At 42.7% G+C, this 21869-nt stretch overlaps 1 protein-coding gene across 1 annotated transcript; it reads right to left on the bottom strand.

Moving 5' to 3' along the window:
* Positions 1–4190: 4190 nt before the first annotated feature.
* Positions 4191–21189, bottom strand: cdk12 (cyclin dependent kinase 12). Its single transcript, XM_061027325.1, has 14 exons — positions 19196–21189; positions 17432–18109; positions 16787–16966; positions 16556–16695; positions 16287–16457; positions 15421–15610; positions 12565–12621; positions 11660–11761; positions 10068–10145; positions 9845–9961; positions 9624–9755; positions 8060–8283; positions 7541–7957; positions 4191–5909 (listed from the first exon to the last, which is right to left on the bottom strand). Exons 1-14 carry the CDS (start codon positions 20359–20361, stop codon positions 5491–5493), a joined length of 4071 nt encoding a protein of 1356 aa, XP_060883308.1. The 5' UTR covers positions 20362–21189; the 3' UTR covers positions 4191–5490.
* Positions 21190–21869: the final 680 nt, after the last annotated feature.

Raw genomic sequence — 21869 nt, 5'->3', positions numbered from 1 at the left:
GGGTGTGAGAGTGAATGCAAATATGCAAATGAAACGGTTATTATTGCATTGCTCATCAAGCAGCGCGGAGCAGACATTAATAGGCTGATGAATATGCATGTGAATTTGTTAATTAAGTTAATTATTCTGCTGAAAATGCATTCGTCTTCCAAGGACATCTTCCCCAGGATTCCAACCTGCTCCACTCATTAGTCATGCGATATTTTACACCGGGCGCTGGGACAAGAGGTGGGAGAGGGAGGGGCCAGTGAGGGCCACCGGGTTGATATGTATACAATCTAAGGGCATCATGGTTTTCAAGTCCACTTAAGAACAGCGATAAGCGCCTCAAAGAGAGATTTAATGGCATTATAATGACGCTTAATTCTTCAGCAGCCCTTCAAAAATAAAAGGGTCACAGAAAGAGGCGAAGCCCTGCACCAGATACAGTAGGGCATACACACTCATAGTGGCCAGACATCAGCTCTATCTCTGCTTTTCTCTTTCCTCTCCAGTAATTCCCCCTCTTCACTGCCTTTCCTCTAATTGCTTATTAAAACCCTCTTAAATGAACTTTTTGTGCCAACTTTCCAACACATTAATTAATTGTTGTAGCCAATTAAGTGTCGCTGCGCAAATGAGCTTCAGCACAAATGGTCCTGCAGGGCCCGTCCACCCCCCCCCCTCCCCTCCCCTCTCTCTCTCTCCCTCCTTCCCTCCCTCCCTCCACCAAGGCCCCCTTTACACCACCACTACCAGCGCCCTCCTCCTCCTCCTCCTCCTCCTCCACCACCCTAGCTCACTGCTTTCCCAGCAGCCCCTGTGCCCTTAAAGCGGCAGCATCCACACTGACAGAAAGACAGAGACAATAACCCTGCCCTGCTCATGGAGCTCTATGAACTGAATTGATAATGAGAAGCTGAGACCTTGCAAAACTACTTTGGTTTGCAGAACTGCTTTATCATGCAGAGAGGTTGATGTGTCTTTGGCTGAACATAAATAACTCTGAAAAGGTCAGAGAGATTATTTCTTAAAGCTAATGTTATCTTCCTTTTTACTTTTTTTCCCCCTCCATTTTAGTTATTATTGGTGGAGCAGACACAAACAAACATTTTAGTCGTGATTGTGATTTCAGGTCACATTTGAGATGGCAGCAGTGTTTTGTTTTTTTTTGTTTTTTTTTAAGTACACATCTGTATCATCTGGCCTATCTAGTTGTCTCCTAAAAATTCTTTGGTTGGTGTCGCTGCTGTGGAGTGATAAAGAAATAACGATTGTGTGTGACAGCAGTTTCTCACAAAACTATAAACTGTGGGAGAAATGGAGATGGTGTTATGGCATCAATAAAGCATGCTGGTGCAGCACTATGACATACATCACTGGTGGGATAAAGTCAATCAATTCAAAAGATCACATAAATAAAGATGTAGCCATAAAGGAAATGACTGACATTAAATTTGGTTTGATTGAAGACAAAGAAGGGATCTGATGAATACAGCACAATTCATATACTAACAACGATGCATTCATGAATAAGTGTGTACTTGTTCTGGTTCTCAACTACAGTGTAAGAGTGTAAGGACACTTTTTTTAGTGTGTGTGTGTGTGTGTGTGTGTGTGTGTGTGTGTGTGTGTGTGTGTGTGTGTGTGTGTGTGTGTGTGTGTTTAAGATGTGAGACAGTGGGGATCCCTCTCTCCCCACACCGAGTTTAATACATAGTCATTGATCAAACAGCCTCAGTCATCAAACTCGACATCAAACTGTAGCAATGCTCAGAGAGACAACAGCGGGCCAGATCTGCACTGCACAAAGGAGCTTCCACACACACACAAGAATCCATGTGCATCATCACTGCACAAAGAACACACACACATAGAAAACCATGGCATTTGGAGTGAGAGACATTACCGTGTTTTAGGAGTCAGTCAAGAGACTTTTATATGGTGCAGACCTTCAAATGTAATTTAGAATTTATTACAGTAACAAGTAAAAGGCATAAAAAAAAATGATTTTATGGAGTGCTACAGCTGCAGAATTCATAGTTACGTTTTGTCTGCAGAAGCACCAATCAGTCACATCTCAGACTGTGCACTTTTGTTAGTGTTAGCATGGATTTGAGTTAATAAATCTCACTTTGGAAATAAACTTCCAAGGCAGTCAAAGGTGTGCAAAATGTGTAGATATCCTTCGACGCTTGATTGACTGAAAAGTATCCTGAAAATGAAAAGGCAAGATTTAAAAAAAAAAAAAAAAAAGGACTTACTTTTTTCCCCTCCAGAGGCAGACACTGTTTGCTCTCCTTCCCTCGCCCATCAATTCAGTCGTCTTCGTCTCACTTTGCCCTCCTCTCTTTTTTTTTTTTTCTTGCATCCTGAGTGAGTTTGCTGCCAAATTAAAATGTAGCACCAGTTAAGACAGACTGATTGAGCAGACTTTGAAGTGCTTAGTTCTCACATTGTTAGCTGTGGCAATCTGAAAATGATAAAAAAAAAAAAAAAAAACTAAAAAAACTTTGTGGCCAAGAAAGTTTCAGCTGTAAAAAAATCAGCATCGGAAAAGGTCACTGCCCACTTCCACTGCTTCGACTAGACAACAGAGAAAGAAATGATGATTGACTACCTGTAATTGTGGCTGGTAGAATAAACATGCTTACATTTTTAGTTGCTGGTGTACATTACGGCAAAACGATACACATTCCTAAGTGCTCTTGGTAATCAGTTGGAGTCCAAACAGATGTGTAGTATGAGATTTTTGAAAGACAGGTTCAAGATTGTCACATTTCATATTGTGGAAAAAGTGTGTGACCACTAACGAGATTATGCTAAAGCATGTCGGAGATTCATAAATGTGTGCTCTAACAATCAGTTCACACAGTGACTAAGAAAATAAGACCCAGCAATAATGCCATAATTTAACTGCACAAATAAAATACATTTTGGTATGAAATGACTAAAGTGGACCATCAATCACTTCTCTATTTGTCTGGAAGTCCACCAAATCACTTCAGCCGACAGTGAAGCGACGGCATCCAAAATGTGGGCTCCATTTTGAATGCCGCCGCCGTCGCCCGTCTCTGCCATGGCGCGTACGTGCTTCCGACTAGCAACATGGCACATTTATGGGCATTCCCCATAAGGTGCTTTTCTGATTGATGGCACAGTCTCGTGCACCTCCCTCTCCTTCAGTGCTCAGTCCTGATTTATTCGTCTGGTCTCTGTGACTTGGCACTGGCATTGCCCACCACTTCTCCTGTGGAAACTCCCTGTGGGCACATTCACTATTATTTGGAGTCCCGGTGGGCAGAGGCATCAGACAGAAACATCTACACACACACACACACACACATCGTCTCATCTCACTCACACTGGGCCTGTGCTAGAGGGCAGGTGAGCCTCCCACTGCCTCCACTCTGAAAGGAGATCTCACCCAGAGGGCTCAGCTGCTTGGTGGGCCAGAGGGGTAAGCGGCTGTGTAAGCCTGCCAAGTGAGGGACTGGTCTGGGTGTGCATGGGGCCAATCCTAGCTCACACACACACACACACACACACACACACGTGCAAGTGTACACACAAAGCCAATCTGTATGAAGCTTGGCTGCTTCTGCCTCTGCCAATCTGCAGTTTATGATCCTTGTCTGCCTGTCAGGATCTTCATAAAGAGATCAACCCGAGTGGTAAAGGGATCTACACATTAAAAAGATTGATGCATTAGGAGCACTTCTGACGCACATCACATATTTGGCAGTCCAAAGGAAACAATTAATGAATCAAACTTACTGGTTCTCAGTGGAAATTAAAACTCCCCTTAACTTCCTCACTTATCTGTTTTAAAGTGTCAAATTTGATTTGTTCCCATGATAGCAGACAGATTAAATGTATGTTCCCAGAAAAAGAGGATATACTGCAGATCACCTTAAATACCAGTAATACAATTAAATTTGTATACTGTTTGGTTACAAACAACTCTGCACAGTGTCTTCCCTTATTAGAGCTTTCCATTTTTAAGTTATGCACGTCTCATTTCAGGAGAGTTTTTGAGTGATCACTTTTTTTTTTGTTGCCTGAATTTTTTTCTACAAACAGTAGCCTGCAGAAGTGAACTAACTAAAATGGGATTCAGGATAAGAGTGAAGCTTCTTAGAGAAGTGGAAGGAACATTGAAACTCAGCCGATGCTGCAGTTTTTTCAACGCGAGGAAGAGACATTTCAACTGGTCGCATAACTTCTTTTAATAAACCGAACCAAGAAAACACATATTACAAAATACTTTTTTTTTTCTTTTTACAGACAAGTGAAGCTATTTTCTTCTCATTTCCTTTTCCAAAGCAAAAAAAAAAGGAAACTAAGAAATGGACCATCGTTTTTAACCCTTGAATCATTTTCTTTAATCAGAAAAAAAACTGCACCAAAAAAAAAAAAAGCTTTTTGCTGCAGAAGTTGACAGGGAGGCGACGACATATTAGACAAGGCTTTCAGAGCTAACGAGGAAAAAGCTGAAAATGGTTTGTTTGTGTTCATAGTGCATGTTACTAGCGGGTTTTCTTCAATAGCAGAGTAGTGTGTGTGTATTATAGCGGAGTCCATAACAACACAGGGGTTGAATCCATATTGGAGACAGGAAAAAGGGGGAGCACTATAAGCTGAAGCTTGTTGCGATGAGGAGGTGTGCTGCATAGGGGAGTAAGGATTTTGAACACGTTGCAGTTCAGTTGAGTTAATGACAGCGAGCCTTTTGATGAAACAAAAAAAAAATAGTCCTGTAGACATACACTGACGTGTGTCGTTCAAAGCAGACGCTTAAGCCACATTTCCCAACCAGGCCGAGTTCATTCAGGGGGTTGTTGGGGTCATGAAGGAGGCACAAGGCTGAAAATAGGGGCTCTAGCCAGCAGGGAAGTTCTTCAGTATCACCAATGCCTCAAATGTACCCACACAGAGCATGTTAGCTTTAACAAAAATATTTTAAGACTGTCACAGACAACGCTCCATGAGAGCATGGAGGACAGTGACTGTACTCCCCTAAACACTGAAAACCTTATTAGAATAGGGAACTACAGTGGACCTCACAATCAATGTATTGGGGGGGGGGGGGGGGGAGATAGTCAAGGCTGATTTCTTGGATGAGTGTCAGCAGCATAGCACTCAGTTTGAAAGCTCAACTTCATTGAAGTCAGGAACTTAAGCGAACGTTAAAGAGCAAGGACTGAGGCGGTGACTGTACTTAATAGGACTCTTGAAGAACAGATCAACCGAAAGTCCAAATAACCCGTCCAATAGGACACAAGCTTGTACAGTGGGCAGTGATGTTCATGACCTGGAAAGGCCTTTAATCTCTTTCTTACACACATTCATTTTCAAGATCTATGATCAACTTTAGCTACCTGCTCATGGTCCAGTGAGTCATAACCCTGTGGGTGTCCCTCTGCGTTCTTCTTCTGCATCTCCACTCAGGCCAGGTTTGCTGTAGCCACCTAAACCAAACCAGCTCTGTCACATGGAAGGGATAGAGGGTCAATGTGCAGCACCATGAGAAAAGCGAAGGTCCTGGTCCTTGGGGAACTGCGCTAAAGCGACAGGGGCAGCAGTCTCGGGCCCTGATGGGGCCTCAGCTGCAGCAGAAGATTTGGGTGGCGAGTCGGCAACCCAGGGTGGAGGGGGCTGTCCCCGGGCAGGAGCGTCCACGCCAGGAGAGGGGTCCTTGCTGCGCTGAGAGACCTCTGCTTCTGAGTCATGCTGAGAGATGAGCTGCAGCAAGGCAGCTGCCACAGCAGGGCTGATGTCCTGGCTGGGCTGAGATTCAGACACAGCCTGCTCCGCGTTTCCAAGGAGGGCAGCTGATGGAGGCGGCCCGGGTGGTGAGGGGGGACGCTTCTCCCCAGATAGGGGCACCAGGTTTGCGCCTAACTCTTTCCTTTTTGATGTTGCAACATCTGAAGGGGCAAAAGAGGACAGAGGAAAGAACGTAAGCAATCAAGAAACGTTAAACAGATTATATCATATTATATAAACAACGACCTTAAAACTGATTTGCCATGTTCTATATCTAATACGCATTTAGAGAAAGTAAACGGGCAATTATGTCAAATGACCTGACATGGAGAAAGCAATGACAGCCCTACCTTCACCACAAGAGGGTGGCAGAGTACTCTAAAGAGAAGTGTGTTTCAGTACAAGTTAACTTTGTCAATGTGGTCATAGCATTGATATGGAAGAGGAAATTCTAAGTCAGACGTTATAACAAAAATATTCCTAGCCTTCGAAACGCCTTAAACAATGCACTTAGTCAGGTAAAGTTAAACATCTATGATGAAAACAGAAAGGCTTTACTTTAAAGTGACCGGTCATCACTGTTGGATATTCTTTATTCATGACAGCATTAGCTCGTGTTTTTCACTCTGTGTGCAGGACTCGCTAACACAAATGATATAGTAGTATTATTGTATGTAAAACAGATTCAGCTGGGTTTGTTTTCCTCCAAATAACTGTCTGACACCAAGTGAGAAAACATTAGGAGGGGAATGTTTATCTGGGTAAACAGAAAAACGTGACTCATGTAGAATGTTTAAATGCTATAAAAAGGTCAGGACTAGACTTCTAAACATGGTTAGCCCATTTGTTTTTTCCATCTACAGCAGTGCGAGGCAAAGCGCGGCTGTAAGAGTTTCAGACGCCTGACAGAAGAAATAACAAGAAAACATGACTGTTACCATTCCAGTGTCAGCAGCAAAGTCAACAGTTTTATTGAACTTGCTAATCACATCTTTGAACTAATATCTGTGTCAGAGTTAACAGTTAAAAACAAAAAGAAAACGTGTGTGACAAAACAAAGTTAAAAGAAACACATGCAGGTGAGGTCTAAAGATTCAATACATTTATTTTCACTTGATAATTTATTAGACTTTCTTCATAAAAATGCTGACATTACAGACTGTTTAAAGCAACACTGCTTCCTGTGAAGAATCCATGACACCTGCTTTATGATGAAAATAAAGATGAAAAACATGTGTGGGGATGGAACAGATATAGAAACCAAGACTCAAGACAGAAGGAAGGAAGGAAGGAAGAGGGAGAAACGTGGAAGGGAACATTACAGTGTGAACCTTTCTCTCCGCTCCAATGAGGAACACCAGCCCTTCTTCTGGTTCATCGAGTACACAGTGAAAGATGTCCGTGTGCACCAAACCTTTGCCCGATTACAAGGGTCACACATACTTGACATTCTGCAAGGTTTTTGTTTGTGCATTCTTCCATATGTGAGGTGATAATAAGGGTGTGAGTGGAAAAACAATGACTGTTTATGGAATGTCAGGGACAAAGGAAAAGGACTGGGGATGCATGATACAGTCTAATAGCCAAATTAACTTTGTTAATTGATACTTTTGTAGATATCGCAATGTGGTATTAAGTGTATTTATTTCGACACAGGAATTTTGAGTACCAAACTCAGTCAGCTTCTGTTTGTTCTCTGCCCTGCACACTGCAACCTTGTAGCCCCCTCTTATTTCCCTCAAAACCGGTTTCTGTTTTTTTCCCACCCACTATAGACTAAACCCAGACTTGCCCTTGCGATCAGTAGTGGAGGCGGATGAATCGTGTGTAAGTGCCTCCTCTGATTGGACGCCATTGCTCTCATCGCTTTGCTCCTCGCTTTGAGGCTTAATGATGTGACCTAAAATTAGAGCCAACAGGTTGGCCTGGTCTTCCTGGCTCAGTGGTGGGTCTGCGGATGTCGGTGAGAGTTCTTGTGGTTCGGGGGGTGGTTCTGGGGGCTGGGATCTAGCAGCAGCCTGGTCCTCTGGAGCCCCCTGGTGGTCGGAAGCCTCACTCAGGGCCGACAGAGACTGGCTGAGGGTCTCTGGGTTGGAGAGGTTGAGGAGCTGGGCCACTTGAGGCAGGCTAAGGTCTGTCTGTCCCTGGAGGAGGTTCAGCAGCACCGCCAGCTCTGTCTGGTTCAACTGTTCTGCAGCAGCACCAAGACCTGAACACACATATTCATGTTCACACCCAACAGTGAAACATTTTAAACATTTCTGATGTTCAAATGACTTTCTGCTAAATGCTTGTGAGGGGCAGCTGTTACCTGACAGCTCACGCTCTAGGTTTGCTGTTGTTGGTGGCTTTCCTTGTGGAGGGGGAGGGGCTCCGGCCGGACTGGCTTGGGCCCGGCTGTTCTCTCCACTGGAGGTTCCTGTCACATCCTTACGGGGCACTTTGGGCACAGGCACATCACCAGGCAAGGCGCTCTGACGAGCTCGCCGCCTCTTCTTACTCCACAGCTCATGGCAGTCTTGGTGGTGAGGAAGACTGGGAAAAAATAATTTGAATACAAATGTCTAGCACAGCCACAATGTTTCCAAAACACCAATCCTTCAAATAGAATGTACAATGGAATGTATAAGGGAGAAAGTAATAAGTATTCCAAGAGTGTTAAAGATATTTGACCACTTATCTCACATCGAGAAGTAAAAACTATTACATTTATCTCATACTAGAGGTGGGCGATATGGAAAAAATATATCACGATTTTTTTTTTGGCAAAATCACGATCACGATTTTATCACGATTTTTTTTCATACTGTTCTTATAACTAATTTGAAAGTTACTGACCATTTCAACCAAACTTATTTCCCTATATAATGTTTTAAAATGCACAAAAATTGTGCTAACTAGTTTAGTCCATTTGAAAAACATCTTTGTAGGGGGTCTGGAGGTCTCCCACCCAGAACATCTTTAGCAACAGAAATGTCTTTCCCTCGATTTGATCAGTATTTATGCACAATTTGAAGGTTTTCCTCACCACTTTTCCGAAATTATGAGTTAGTTATGTGTTCTCTTTTTGTGTTCATCAGGAACATTTTCACGCAATGATGCATTCATTTAAAAATGAATGCTTGTGTTTCTGTTCTATTTTAGCTCTGCAGAGTTCCTACAGCTATAGCTTAATACAGGCTCTGCAGCCTTTGTTGTTCTTTATGACATCATTGGATTAACTTTAGTTTAGTTTATAATCAAACAAAATACAGAATGTGTTCATTCTATGACACATGATCAAATTAAGTTTTACTGACAGAAGAGTTTAATTCACAGAGGGGGCGGGACATCGTTGATTGATAGACAGACAGTCACCATGGTTACTCACTCTCACCGGCCTGCTGCTGCACACAACGTGTAACGTCGTTTAGCCTAATCCCTATAAATTCGGTTACCACAACAGGTGAGCTTCAGGTGGAGAGGCTTGATAGTAACTTTAAAAACCGAGAAAGAGCAGAAAACACCGACCTCAACATTTTAAAGACTGGGGTTATGCAAACTATGCAGATAATTGAACTGTTGCTCATGCCGAGTTGGTTTGGAAAATATCAGAACAGTTGCATATAACCGGGATGGAGTTGTTTTTGCGGACTTACTCTTAAGTTTTGTTTTCACTGATGCTGTAGAGCAAAAAAGGAGGGGGAGACGCGTCTGTGTCGGAGCATAAACTCTAGCATTATAGAATAAACACATAAGCCCGGTTCTACGATCTCTCTGCTTTGGCAGATCGTCAGCATGTTAAAATCCTTCATGATCTAAAATCGTTATATCGCACACTACTATCTCATACTGTATGGATTAAAGGTAACAGCAGTAGCCATGGGTCTACTTACTCAGGGGGCGGCATCCTGCTGGGCTCAATATCACACAGGAAGTCACAGCTGAGGGCCTGCTCTGCTGTGCAGCGCCGTGCAGGGTCCAGGGTCAACATTTGGTCGAGCAATTCCAAGGCAGGAGTCGGTAAACTGCAGAGAACAGGAGATGTTATTCAGCAGTTGAAACAGGTGAGCCTTTAATCACAGCTGAATAAGGGCAACGCAAAATGTCTGCATACACTGCAAACTCCTCCCTCAGTCGCCTTCTGTACTGCTTCTTGGGTTTCATGGTGTTGAAGAGGGGAAGTTTAATGACGTCAGGCCAGACTGCAGGGCAAGGACTCCCACACAGACGACTGAGAGGAGAGACAAAGAAGGATGAGTCAGTAATGAAGAAACAGAGATATTGCGGTGTGAAGAGGTATTAAGTGCCGTGTTTTAGGTCAGGAAAGGAAAAACTACCTGATGAGTTCCAGCTGCAGAAGCTCCTGGTTGGCCTGGAAGATGGGCCTCTTGGTAAAAAGCTCTCCTAGGATACAACTGAGCAAAGAAGGACAAGAGAGAGATTAGTAGAGGCAATAAGAAGACATTAACTCCCACTTGCTAAGTTTACACAAACTTGAATGAAATTGTGAGGGTAGTTCATAATCTCTACCAGTGACCAATCAATGCTGCTTGTTTTGAAAAGGAAATAAAGTAATTTCTGAAATGAACACCCATGGATTACCTCTTCATATATCAAGAGCACTTTGTCATAAGTGTTCAATGATAGCTAGAAGAGATGAGCATTAGACATTAATACTGTTGTCTTACATAAAAAGACTAAATCAAAAACTGTCAAAGGCAACTTAGGCGGTCATAAATACAACAATATACGTAACTGACATAAAGTCTATGCATGAGAAACACCGTCATGGGGAAACGGCGTCTTGTGAGTTAACTTGGGACAATCCAGAAGAATCACATCCGCTATACATAGTATCTACCTCAGAACAGTTAACCACTGTGAGGGGAGAGCTGTAACCCATGAGGAGGATTTTCTGTATGAATCAGGTCTAAGTCAGGAACATGAACTTTTTAAACAATATTAATAACTCAATAACTCGTAAATTAGAAATACAGGTGACAGTATGACTTCAAATTAATTTCATTTTCCACTTCGTTCAGCTCATAGTAATGGCAGACTTTCACACCTTTATATCTGTTTCCATAAGAAGTGGTAATTTACCACATCTCAACTGTTCACACAGACATCTTCAGCTTTTAGACAAATTACACTTCCCAAACTTCCAAAATGTTTAGTCTTCTTTAAATTAACAACATGTTCTTAGAGGTTTCTTCTCATTATCCAAAACTGGTCAGTGTCAGGGCCTGAAATTCTTTTTCAGCAAATCACGTAGAATGGGAACAATCATCTAAGAAAGTGGTTACATTACTGTATTTATAATGGATATTTAGTTAATTATGCTATGTTCAAACACAGCATAATTAACGACTTTAATCTGCCCCCCTGCATCACTTCAGTTCTATTATCCACACACACACTTCTCTATCCTGCTCCACCTTCTCCCCAGTCTCTATACCTGTGTGTGTGATCTTTTGACAATAGTCAGCAGAAGAAAATAGCCCTCTGTTGTGAGCTGCGTGTGGACGAGCCTTGTTAATGGCATATAACTTAATCTCAGCAACCCAAACGGTAGAGGATGCACAACATGTTAGTCAGACGCCACTAGCAAGACCAGCGCAAGGAGCACAGAGAAGATGGAGACTGTCTATTAGTTCAATAGAGGTTTTCCTGTACTCAACCATGAGAACGTTTGTGTGACATGCAGAGGAATTGTATTGCATCCTGCATTGTGGGAATAGAATAGTGTGTGCGATTCCCACAATCCCGCTCTGAAATTCAGGCCTTGTCTGGTTGGTTGAATGATTTGATGAATTATTCCTTAAACGAGACTATTTACAAAGTGTAGGACTAATATGTGTATCTGAAAAAATACAGTTAAGTGTGAATAAACACAAAAGATTTCCCCCCTTCACAGTGTCATACTCACCCACAGCTCCATACATCAATGGCTGGAGAGTATCTCTCCTCTCCCAGCAGCAGTTCAGGGGGGCGGTACCATAGTGTGATTACTTTATTAGTGTACGGCCGACTGGAAGCAAGAAGAAAGAGATAAGGGTCAGACTCTTTTCACATTGACGGAGCATCTTGGTCCACAAGTGCCCAAAAAAACATTACGGCTTATACCATCTGAGCTCTCAGAGGAAAAGACAATGTGACAGACACTGCCACCCAGTGGTGGGACTCTGTAAATAAAGGAGAATAAATAAATAAATCCTGAGGAGGTTAGCAAACTGTCTTGTGTTTTTTCCCAGTAGAGTCATGTAGTTCACTTCAGTCATTCTTGTATATCGTCAGAGCAGGCTCAGGTCCAGGGAACGGTCTGTGCCACAGGCCCATCCATACCTGGTTCTTTGCTTTATTATTTTTTTAATCCATTTAAAAAATATTCAGCTTTCTTTCAGATTGTCTAACTTCTAGTTTTCTCTGGCCTGTCCTCAGAAAAAGCTCTGCAGACAAAAAATAGATTGAATGATTTTTTTTTCTTCCTCAAAGTGCTTTTGGGATTGAGTTACTATAATACAAATGGTTTGACTGGTAAATGAATAGATTTAAAACAACAGTGAGCAATGTTTTTCAGTGAGAGATTTCTAACATTAGGTTTATTGCTTAGATTTGTAAACCCCTTAAAATTTGGTGGTGTACTTTTAGTTTTTTGTTATTTTTCTTAACGGTAACATGCAGTTTTTTGTTTTCAATTGTGCGATTTTTTTTGTAGTTTTAAGTTCACATATTGTGTCAGGTGTTACATTTAAATAACAGAAGTTATCTGATGAGGTTCCTTTTAAATTACAACATTTAAGAGGTAAATAAGTACATGAACACTCAGCTTACCTTTCCTCTGAATTGTAAAGACGGGCCAAACCAAAGTCTGCCAGTTTGATCTGACCTCTGTAAAAGAAGAAGAAAAAAAGTCCAAGATAAGGAAAAAACTTCAAAGCATGAGAAAGGTTACTATGCTGGATTCTACAAATAACTGAACACGTTAGTTATCTAAGCCTCAGACACAAAATGAATGAACACAGTTTATTGTGAACTAGAACATTTTGTCCCATGATCTTAACGGGGTCTAACATTGTTTCTAGTCTGTAAGTTGCACTTTGAGAAGGTAAAGTCAAATCAGTAAAGTAATGTGACGAATGGCGCAAATGTCAGGACATGTTTCGTAACCCAATCCAAACTCAAAGGCTCTTTCTACAGAAAGAAGAAACAAACTCCAGGGAGGCTCTTAAATCACCGTACAACATCAGAGTCCCACATTTTCTTCATCTTAATGGCATTACAGCCACTACAGCAACTTTAGCTCTGCTTGCTTTGCACAATTTAGTGTTTGTAGACTTGATGCAGAATTGTACCCAACAGCCATCTTTGAGAATTTGCTGTACTCCTGCAGTGCTGGATAGGTCAACAAAATTAGCACATAAGTAGCAAGGTTAGCTTTTGACAGACCAGCAAACACAGGTATTCTGATCATTAATGTTAACAGACTACGTTTGAGTTTATACTTTTTACAAACTATAACTGAGTCACACTAAACTAATCTGCAGGGATGTCCACAGACGCTGCTGATGTTATTGATGCAACAATAATGTTACTTTGTAAAAAGGATCAATCAATCTTTATTTTTTATTTTAGATTGCTAACATTGTGTTTTGTTTTTTTTACTCATATTGTGTGTTGGATAACCTGCTGCTGTCACGCCACAATTTCCCAGTTTGGGATCAATAAAGTAATTCTATTCTATTGTATAGCACAAATTCATAACACGTTATCTCAAGACACTTAACAAAAAGAGCAGGTCTAGACCATACTCTTACTCATACTGTGTTAGATTATTTACACAGACTCGACATTAATCCACCATGAGCACAGCACACAGCATGATTTAGAAAAACTGCCTGTCAGAGGCAGAAACCTCGAGCAGATCAAGCCACATGTTGAACAGCCATCTGCATTTCTGTACAAACACAAACTGTCCCGTTTCCTAGTTAACAAGTAAGCAATAATAATTATTGAGGGATATGATTGGCAAGGAAAACAAAGCAAGGAAGACCTCTGCACCTCACACAGACACACACGCCACAGATGCACAAAGTGGCACGTACAGAACGTTGAAACAAGTATTAAATGTTCAACATTTTGTGTTCCTACAAGTTAGATTTATTTAACATATTTCTTTGTCTTCAGCAACAACCTGTTGGTCAATGCCAAGAAACAGTTGCCATTTTAATAGGTGGCACCGTCAGGTAAGAGGGGGTTCAGGGGGTCTCACCCAGATAATGAATAGCACCTACTGTTTCTTTTCTGCACCATTTCATGATAATGATATAGTCTGGTGTCTCTTAGTATTCATCTGGCACATTTTCCCTTCAATGATAAATGTATTCAAATACTTTTTAAACATGTGGACGCTAAACGTTTTGCCTTTCTGCCCTTTTTTAGCCCTGCAGAATATTGTATAGATGTAGCTGTACACAACTAAACCCAGACTGTAATTAACTTCTGTCACACATGTTGATACAGTGAAGAGGTTGCCTTTTATTTTAGTTTCATTGGAAACTTTCCCTCTGGCTGTATGATGTTGTTCCTTTGACAGCCGTCATCAGAAGTGTGTTTTTCCAGTATTTTCACCAAAACAACAGTTCTGGTGATTTGAAAAGTTTCCCTCGTGATTCATCATCCCAGCAGGTGACCCTCATGTGAGACGGCTTGGTATTAAAGATTAATCAAAACTTTGAGAGTGATAACATTGGCAGCAAGCAGTCTCACAAAACAATCAAAACTACGACTTTAGAAGGTTCATATTTAACATGAGACATCCAACTCAAGTTATGCATTTACAGACACATGACAACTCTCTCTGATGACCTGTGGAGTGTATTCATGCAGACCATAAACTCATTTATGGATCTGAGCATTTGTACACTGGTAAACAAAAAAAGAGGTAATATCAGTGTTTCCCACAGAATGACACGATACCTGGGCCGTGGAGTTCGCGAGGGGGGATCGACATACTTTTTTTTTTACTCTTATCTAAGGGTACATTTCAATATTAGGTTTCACTCTAAATTCAAATAGTTTTTACAACAAACAACTTTCATCTGCTCAACTTATCCACGCAGTTCAGCACAGAATCAGTAGCAAGCAACTGTACCAATATCAAAACAAGCCATGAGAAGCTTCAGTTTTGATATGAACAAGGCACCTTGCATTTACAAGAGGGGTGTACGGACAGTGGACCTTCTCTCTCTCTCTCTAAAGCTGATAAAAGTCTGCTCTCTTGGCTTTGCTGTGTGTGAGGATTTTTATTTTTATTTTTTTAAATGGGAGGTTTTATGTTGCACGAAGCAGTGAGGTCCTCACTTGCCTGCAGTCTCTCTCTCTCTACCCTCGCTCTCTCTCTCGTGCATGCAGCAATTTTATGAATATATGAAAAATTAAATAAAAAAAGGTCGGAAATATACTTGGGCGGCCAGGGTGGGTATCGTCTTTGTGTGGGAAACACATGGTAAACACCTTCGTGGAAAATTAGACACTCGTGGGTAAAATTTTCAGGATGAAATTCTGAATAAATTCTTGAGAATCCCATCCCTGATAATAAAGCTGAAACTGTAAATGAACTGAACAGACTGTCCACATCAAGGACACTACAATGCTTCACTTCTGGTATCCATTGACTCAGTGTCTTACCTGTTGTTGAGCAGTATGTTGGAGCATTTAATGTCTCTGTGAAGGAAGTTGTTCTTGTGGCAGTAGTCCAGGCCCTCCATCAGCTGGCGCATAAAGCTGCGGATGTGCTCTTGGGAGAACTGGACCAGACCGGACTCCAGCAGGCCCATCAAGTCGTGGTCCATGTACTCAAACACCAGGTAAAAGGCACCTTAAAACAGACAAAATATACTCAATCAAAATCACAGTCATACACCCATGACTAAAACACAACTTGGCACGTGACAGTATATCTGCTGTGCCTGTGTACATAATCAGAAAATGTATAGTTGTGCTACTGTGCTTTGTGACCACTCAGAACCAGCTACAGGCAATGCAGTGATGTAGTTTTTTAGGTCTTAAAGTGTGAATCATGACAAAGTTACACTCCTACAGTCACTTCCTCAGTGGGTTGAAACTTTGAGGACAGACTGCTAAAGAGAGTCATCACAGTGACTTCATTTGTTGTCTATTCAAACACTAACTTTAAGAGCTATTGACGTTTTTGTGGCCTTTCTTGTCTTAAATCATTTGTTACATATTAATCTGAGCTGAAAGAAAAAAAACTGTACATTTCCTGATTTTCTAAGTTTAAATGGTGCTTTAAATGTATCGAGTATCAATATCTATTACAAATATCTTTTTCACATTTTAAGGTGCTGTCAAACATTTTACATTCCACATGTTAAACTCATAAATACTAGGGGTGTAAGGGTACACGTACTCGGACCGGACCGTTTCGGTACAGGGTTTTCGATCCGGTCCTCACACAGACCGATCCGAGTAAATGCTGTCTGTGTTCCCACGCGGACTACCCAGCCCTGGCAGATCATTTCAAACTCTCTTACCTTTGTCCTTTTTAAAGTCGAGGGCATCCTGCTTGTCAGTGACAATCTCCTTCATGTTAACAACACTGCGGTGTTTGAGCTGCCGCAAGATCTTGATCTCGCGAATAGCTGTGATAGGAAAACCCTCCTTTTCATTGTCCAAACGCACTTTCTTCAGAGCCACAAGCTCACCTGGGACATTATATAAAGAACCAGTTAGAACAAGGATTCAGTCTTTGCTTGTTTAACATCAAACACATGTAAGAACCACCATGATGGAGGTCACTTACCAGTGTCTTTGTCCTTGGCCTTGTACACTTGGCCGTAGGTTCCTTCCCCTATGATGCCAATAATGTCAAATTTATCGACACAGCGCTTGCCCCAGTCGCTCTGGGTGTGTTTGCGCTCACCATATCGTGGGCAGCAAATCCTGTGAACCATCAAAAAAAAGAAACAGATTAGACAAGTGGGTTTAAAAAATAAGAAAGACTTGACTTCAGAGAATGATACAGTAAACTGACTTTGGTCGCTTCTTTAGGGCTGTCTGGGGTAGCAGTGGAGCCTGGCGGATGGGGGACTGTGGAGGGGAGGCATCTCCTCCAAGCAGAGTGGGGGGTAAAGGAAGATCAGTGATTGATGGCCGACTGCGAGCCTCCTTCTCCTTCCTAGGTAGCTTCTGAGTTGGGGTGGACTTCTTTGGACTGAACAGGCAAAATACAAATCATTAATAAAAAATAATAAGAGACCAGCATGGGTTAGTTATGTGCATCAAAATGTTCACTCTTTAATTGTGTACCCCAAACAACCCCATTTTTTCCAGGCTGGATGGTTAATCTTTAATTAACAAGAGCATTCTATGTGCAAATAGCATTAATATCAAGACTGACAACATTAACTCGCACTAGGAAAAGTTGGTTACCCCATCTTAATACTGGTATGAGGGCAAACTTAACCAAATTCCTATCAGAAAGGGTCAAAATTGTAGCTTCAGGAAGGTGTGTTGGTTGACGCTTTGAAGGGTGTATTCTAACTATGTACTGTCTGGACATTTCAAATGTAAGTTGTTTTGTTAGCAGAGGAAATATCACATGCAAAAGATAGACCTGCATTTAATCTGCAGTGTGATGTATACTCAGTGTCTATTTCCCCCCCTTGAGGGATCTTACCTGCCCTGAGTGTTTCCCAGCAGTGCAGGTGGTAAAGGCAGGGGAGGCAGAGTCGACGTCTTGTGGAGCGCTGTCGGGCGGATGGGGCTGCGTGTAGGGAGTGGAGCTGGAGATTTGGCCTGTGATGTGGTTGAGGGTGTAGGAGGCTGAATACTTGTTTCTGCCTGAGGTGGTATGGGTGGAACCTGTGCAGCTGGAACAGGGGGAGAGGGCTGAGGAGGTGGGGGTGCAGGAGAGGAGGTGGCAGAGGAAGGTAGAAGGGCAGTAGTCTGATCTTCACCACTAGGATCCACCTGGAGTAATGGTGCAGGAGGCGGCAGAGGGTGTTCATTTACTGACGCCGCCTCCTTTTCTGGTTGTGGAGTCTCGGCTTTGGTGGGCCGTGACAAGGAAGAGCCTGCAGGTTTACGGGCCGGGGGAAGAGGCGAAGCACCACCACTGGCACGAGCTGCAGCCTCAGCAGCCTGGCGTTCCTTCTTTCTTCGGGTCAGCTCTGCTCCTAGACTAGAGTTTAGTGGCAGGCGAGAAGAGGGAGGGGAGCGGCTTGTTGGCCGACTGCTATGGGAGCTGCCCCCCACTCCAACAGAGGAAGTGTGCCGCTTGCCTCTGGAACGAGAGGAGGAGCGACGAGAAGAGGAGTAGTGCAGAGGCGAGCGACTTCTGGAGCGGCCTGAGCGTCTAGTAAAAAAAAAAAAGAGATGTAAAACGGATATATTATTTTGTAAGGGCATGAACAATATAAACTTTCTTTCTGAAGTCAGAGACAAGGGTTCACAAACAAAGGTTCACACAAGGAACGGTGTGCATAGTATGCTGAAACAACAACCTGACCCAGCAAGATTAAAGGATAGTAGTGAGGTACGTTTAACATAAGTAAAATCATGAAGAAAAAAAGTCAAACTGTTGCTCTCAAATCTGAGTGACACACTTGATCCAAAACTGTTATTCACTTTGCAGTAACACTAATTGCTTCTTGTCAGTAGTGTGGTATTTAAATTTGCTTCTACTCCATTCCAGTCACAGATATAGGCTCTTGTTTTCCTAAAAATAAATACGATAAAGACAAGATTAATACATTTCAAATAATTGAAAAAGTTTGGAGACCTGTTCTGGCTGCAAAATGCCTTACTACGTCTCCTGTTAAAACAAAACATCTGTTGACTGCATGTTAGAATTTGCACTCACAAGGTCTATTTCCTCAATGCAACTTAAAAAGAGAAATCTGGAACATGTACAAGAAAATATAACTAGTATGTATAAAACTATAGCCTTGTCACCACCAGATGCTACAAACTGTTCCCCTGAATCTGTATTTCTTTTTAAGTAGTTTTATCTACTGACTGAAACATGATAATCAAAAAGCAAAACCTCCTAATTGGAGGCAAACTATACATAACTGTTCTCGCCCCTAGGCTTCGTTTTATGTCATGTAGGGAAATCTTCCAACATAAATAACATCTATTTCCTGCCCTTAAAAGTCAATATACTGCTGGAGGGAGAATGTCTGAACAAGTTCAACAGGTCTACCTGTCTTACAACTTCTGTTGCAGGCTGCTCCGGATTAGTTACACCAATAGCAATGCAAACACTACCAAGTATTGCTTGATAAACAAACTGTTATCAGGTCTCATTCAACATTTATATTGGCCTTTCGTCATTCTACATCCCTCCTCTAAACATATGAGTCAGAGTGTGGGTATAAACTACAACTTTTCAAACACATTCCTCACAATCGTCTACAAAACAAATGTTGCATACACTCACCTTGACATGGGGCTGGTGCTGGAGGACCTGCGCGTACCATAGGGGCTGATGGAGCGCCTCCTTGAGTAAGGGCTGCTGTCCCTCTCATAGCTGGAGGACCTGTGTCTGCTGCCATAGGGGCTGTCTGATCTTTGTCTGCTGCGGCGAGACGTCTCCCTGTAGGGACTGGGACTCTGGGCCGCCCTCCGCCTGGAGTAGCTGTCATCCCCCTGCTGCCCATACCCACTGGCCTGTGGACTCTCGCTGCCAGCCCCTCTTCTGGGACTGGGCGACAGAGCAGAGCTGGTGCCCTTCCTGCGAGGGCTACCCCTACTCGAGGACTTGCCTTTGGGGCTCGACTTGTGGCTCTTTGAGGACTTGCGGTGGCTCCCGTCGGCGCGGCTCTTCTGAGAGGAGCTTCGGTTGCCCTCCCCTCGACCTTCTCTGCGCTGCTGTTTGTCTTTGCGAGACTTCCCTGAGCGGCTGCTCTCCTTGCTGCGAGATGAAGACGTGGAGGAAGTGGTGCTCCCGACACTGGCTCCAGGCTGAAGCTGGGAGGAGAGCATCAGCTCCGCACGTTTAGCTTCACCGTCTGGCTGCACCTGGCGTTTGGACGGGGGAACCGACGAGCCAGCCTTCTCCTTGCTCTTTCCAGAACTCCCTTTCTCGCGGTCTTTGCTGCTCTTCTTCTTGCAGCCACCTTCTCCATTGCCAGGGTCTCTAACTTTGTTTGGGTCCTTGGGCTTTTTCCGGGACTGTCTGTGCGCCCTGTTCTCTCTAACATCGGCTTCTTTGCCGATATCGTCCTTGCCATAGTCGGGTGAGGGCTCCAGTCGATACCCACCCCCTCTCTCGGGAGGCCTGGAGGACGGCGGGTCCGAGAAAGTGTCCGAGTCGGAACTGATGTCGTCGTACTCCACCAGAGGCTTCACGGTGTTGACACCAGGTGGCGCCGTGTCGCCGATGGTAAAATATTCTCGTCCTGATGTCGCCAAGGATTCCTTATTATGTTTATTTGATTTATGCCGCTTACGTTTAGTGGAGGAAGAGGACATTGGAGATTTTAACTGCACCTTGCCGTCTTTGCTCGTCTTTTCTCCCACAGAGGTATGAGTCTGGTGAGGCACACTGCTGTTGCTAGATTCTGGCTTCCTCTTGGTCCCATGGTGTCGGTCCGACCCAGGCATCCCTTCACGCCAGCGTCGGTGCCTCTGCTGCGACTGGGCCTCGGTGGTCCAGGAAATTCATTAACAAGAAAACAGTAGCTTTTCAAAAGTGCCAAAAAAAAAAAATCAAAAATAGTTACCAAGCAGAAACAGGGCAAGAAAACACACAAAATGAACCAACTAGGCCGCTCACGTCCAGTCCTCCTCAGTGCCAATTCATTCCAACTGAGATCGCCAAATCTTATCTCATCAAAGAAGGAAAAAAATGCCAAAGTGGTTTCCCGGCGCTGTTAGGTATGTTACTTCGAAATAGTCAGTGAATTAAAAAAAAAGATCCAAACAAAACATCGGAGCATTGTGGTGTCGTCAGCGTCTCAGTTTAGCTAGCACTTCTAGCTAATGCTTGGCGGGCTAGCGAGCTGATTCGTGAAAAAGAAAGGAAAAAAAAAGTCCCCTTTGTGAAAAGGTATCCTTGTCCGGTGCCAAGTAAAGTAAAGGTGTTTTTATTCCACCAAATTACCGTCTAAGCATTTAGAAACAAGCAAATGCCTTAATTTAAAGACGCTCGTTTCTCGAACAAAATGAAAACTTGACCCGGTTGGTACTGTTTACATATTCCCTTTAATGTTAGTTTTATCCCCTATAAATTCAATATTGATAAGAAATCATAGTATTTTCGTGTGCAGTAGATGTTCCAGTTTATTATCAATGGCTCTGGGAGTCAACCAGGCCTATATTTAGGGCGATGCTAGTGGATTTAATATCATCCACAGCCCTATCTGAAGGACACTACAAACGCCATTGTGGCTCCTGTGACTAGCAACTTCTGCGCACAGCGGAATGAACCGGAAACCGGAACACAGTCAATCTTGGATATATCTTAGCAACGTCCTATCAAAACAAAAGTACCGCCTCCTCACCAACATGGTGGCGCGCAAACGACGGAAGATGTCGAAAAGGTCTTCAGTGGTTTATGCACTAAGAATAAACCTTTGTCAAGCGTAAAATTAGATAGATATGTGACAGACATGATAAGGCCCTTTATGCAAGATCCTGGTTTACAGCCTACGTTTTCGGCATTGACTTGATGACGGTACCTTGCAATGTCAGAAGTCTTTTCAAACTGCACTAAAAGTCTCTTTTCTGCCTCACATTTTAAGAAACCAATCTGTAGAGCAAGTAGCCTAACAGTCAGGTCACGCTAAGCCTTGATTTAACATTTAAAAAACTAAATTAAACGTAGGTTTATTAAAAATTGTACATTTTTATTCATTTAGTAAATAATATAATACACATAGCCTAATGATTCTACTTCGAATAAAACAGAAATAGCCTAAAATTTAACCTTCTATACTATAGGCTGCTTAATAAATCTAAGGGTTATTTTGATAACAGTTGTAACTGGAGTCAAATCTGAGTAACCACTCCTTTTCACTCTGAAAGTTTAGTGAATCTGGGTTTATATTAAAAGGAAAGCTGCCAAGAAAGGCATCCCACTGTAGGCGAAAGCACTGTACTGTCACTGTAAT

Source organism: Labrus mixtus, chromosome 20, assembly GCF_963584025.1.
Source record: "Labrus mixtus chromosome 20, fLabMix1.1, whole genome shotgun sequence".
Lineage (NCBI taxonomy): Eukaryota > Metazoa > Chordata > Actinopteri > Labriformes > Labridae > Labrus > Labrus mixtus.
The sequence above is the reverse complement of the archived record's forward strand: the minus strand, read 5'-3'. Positions and strand labels throughout refer to the sequence as shown.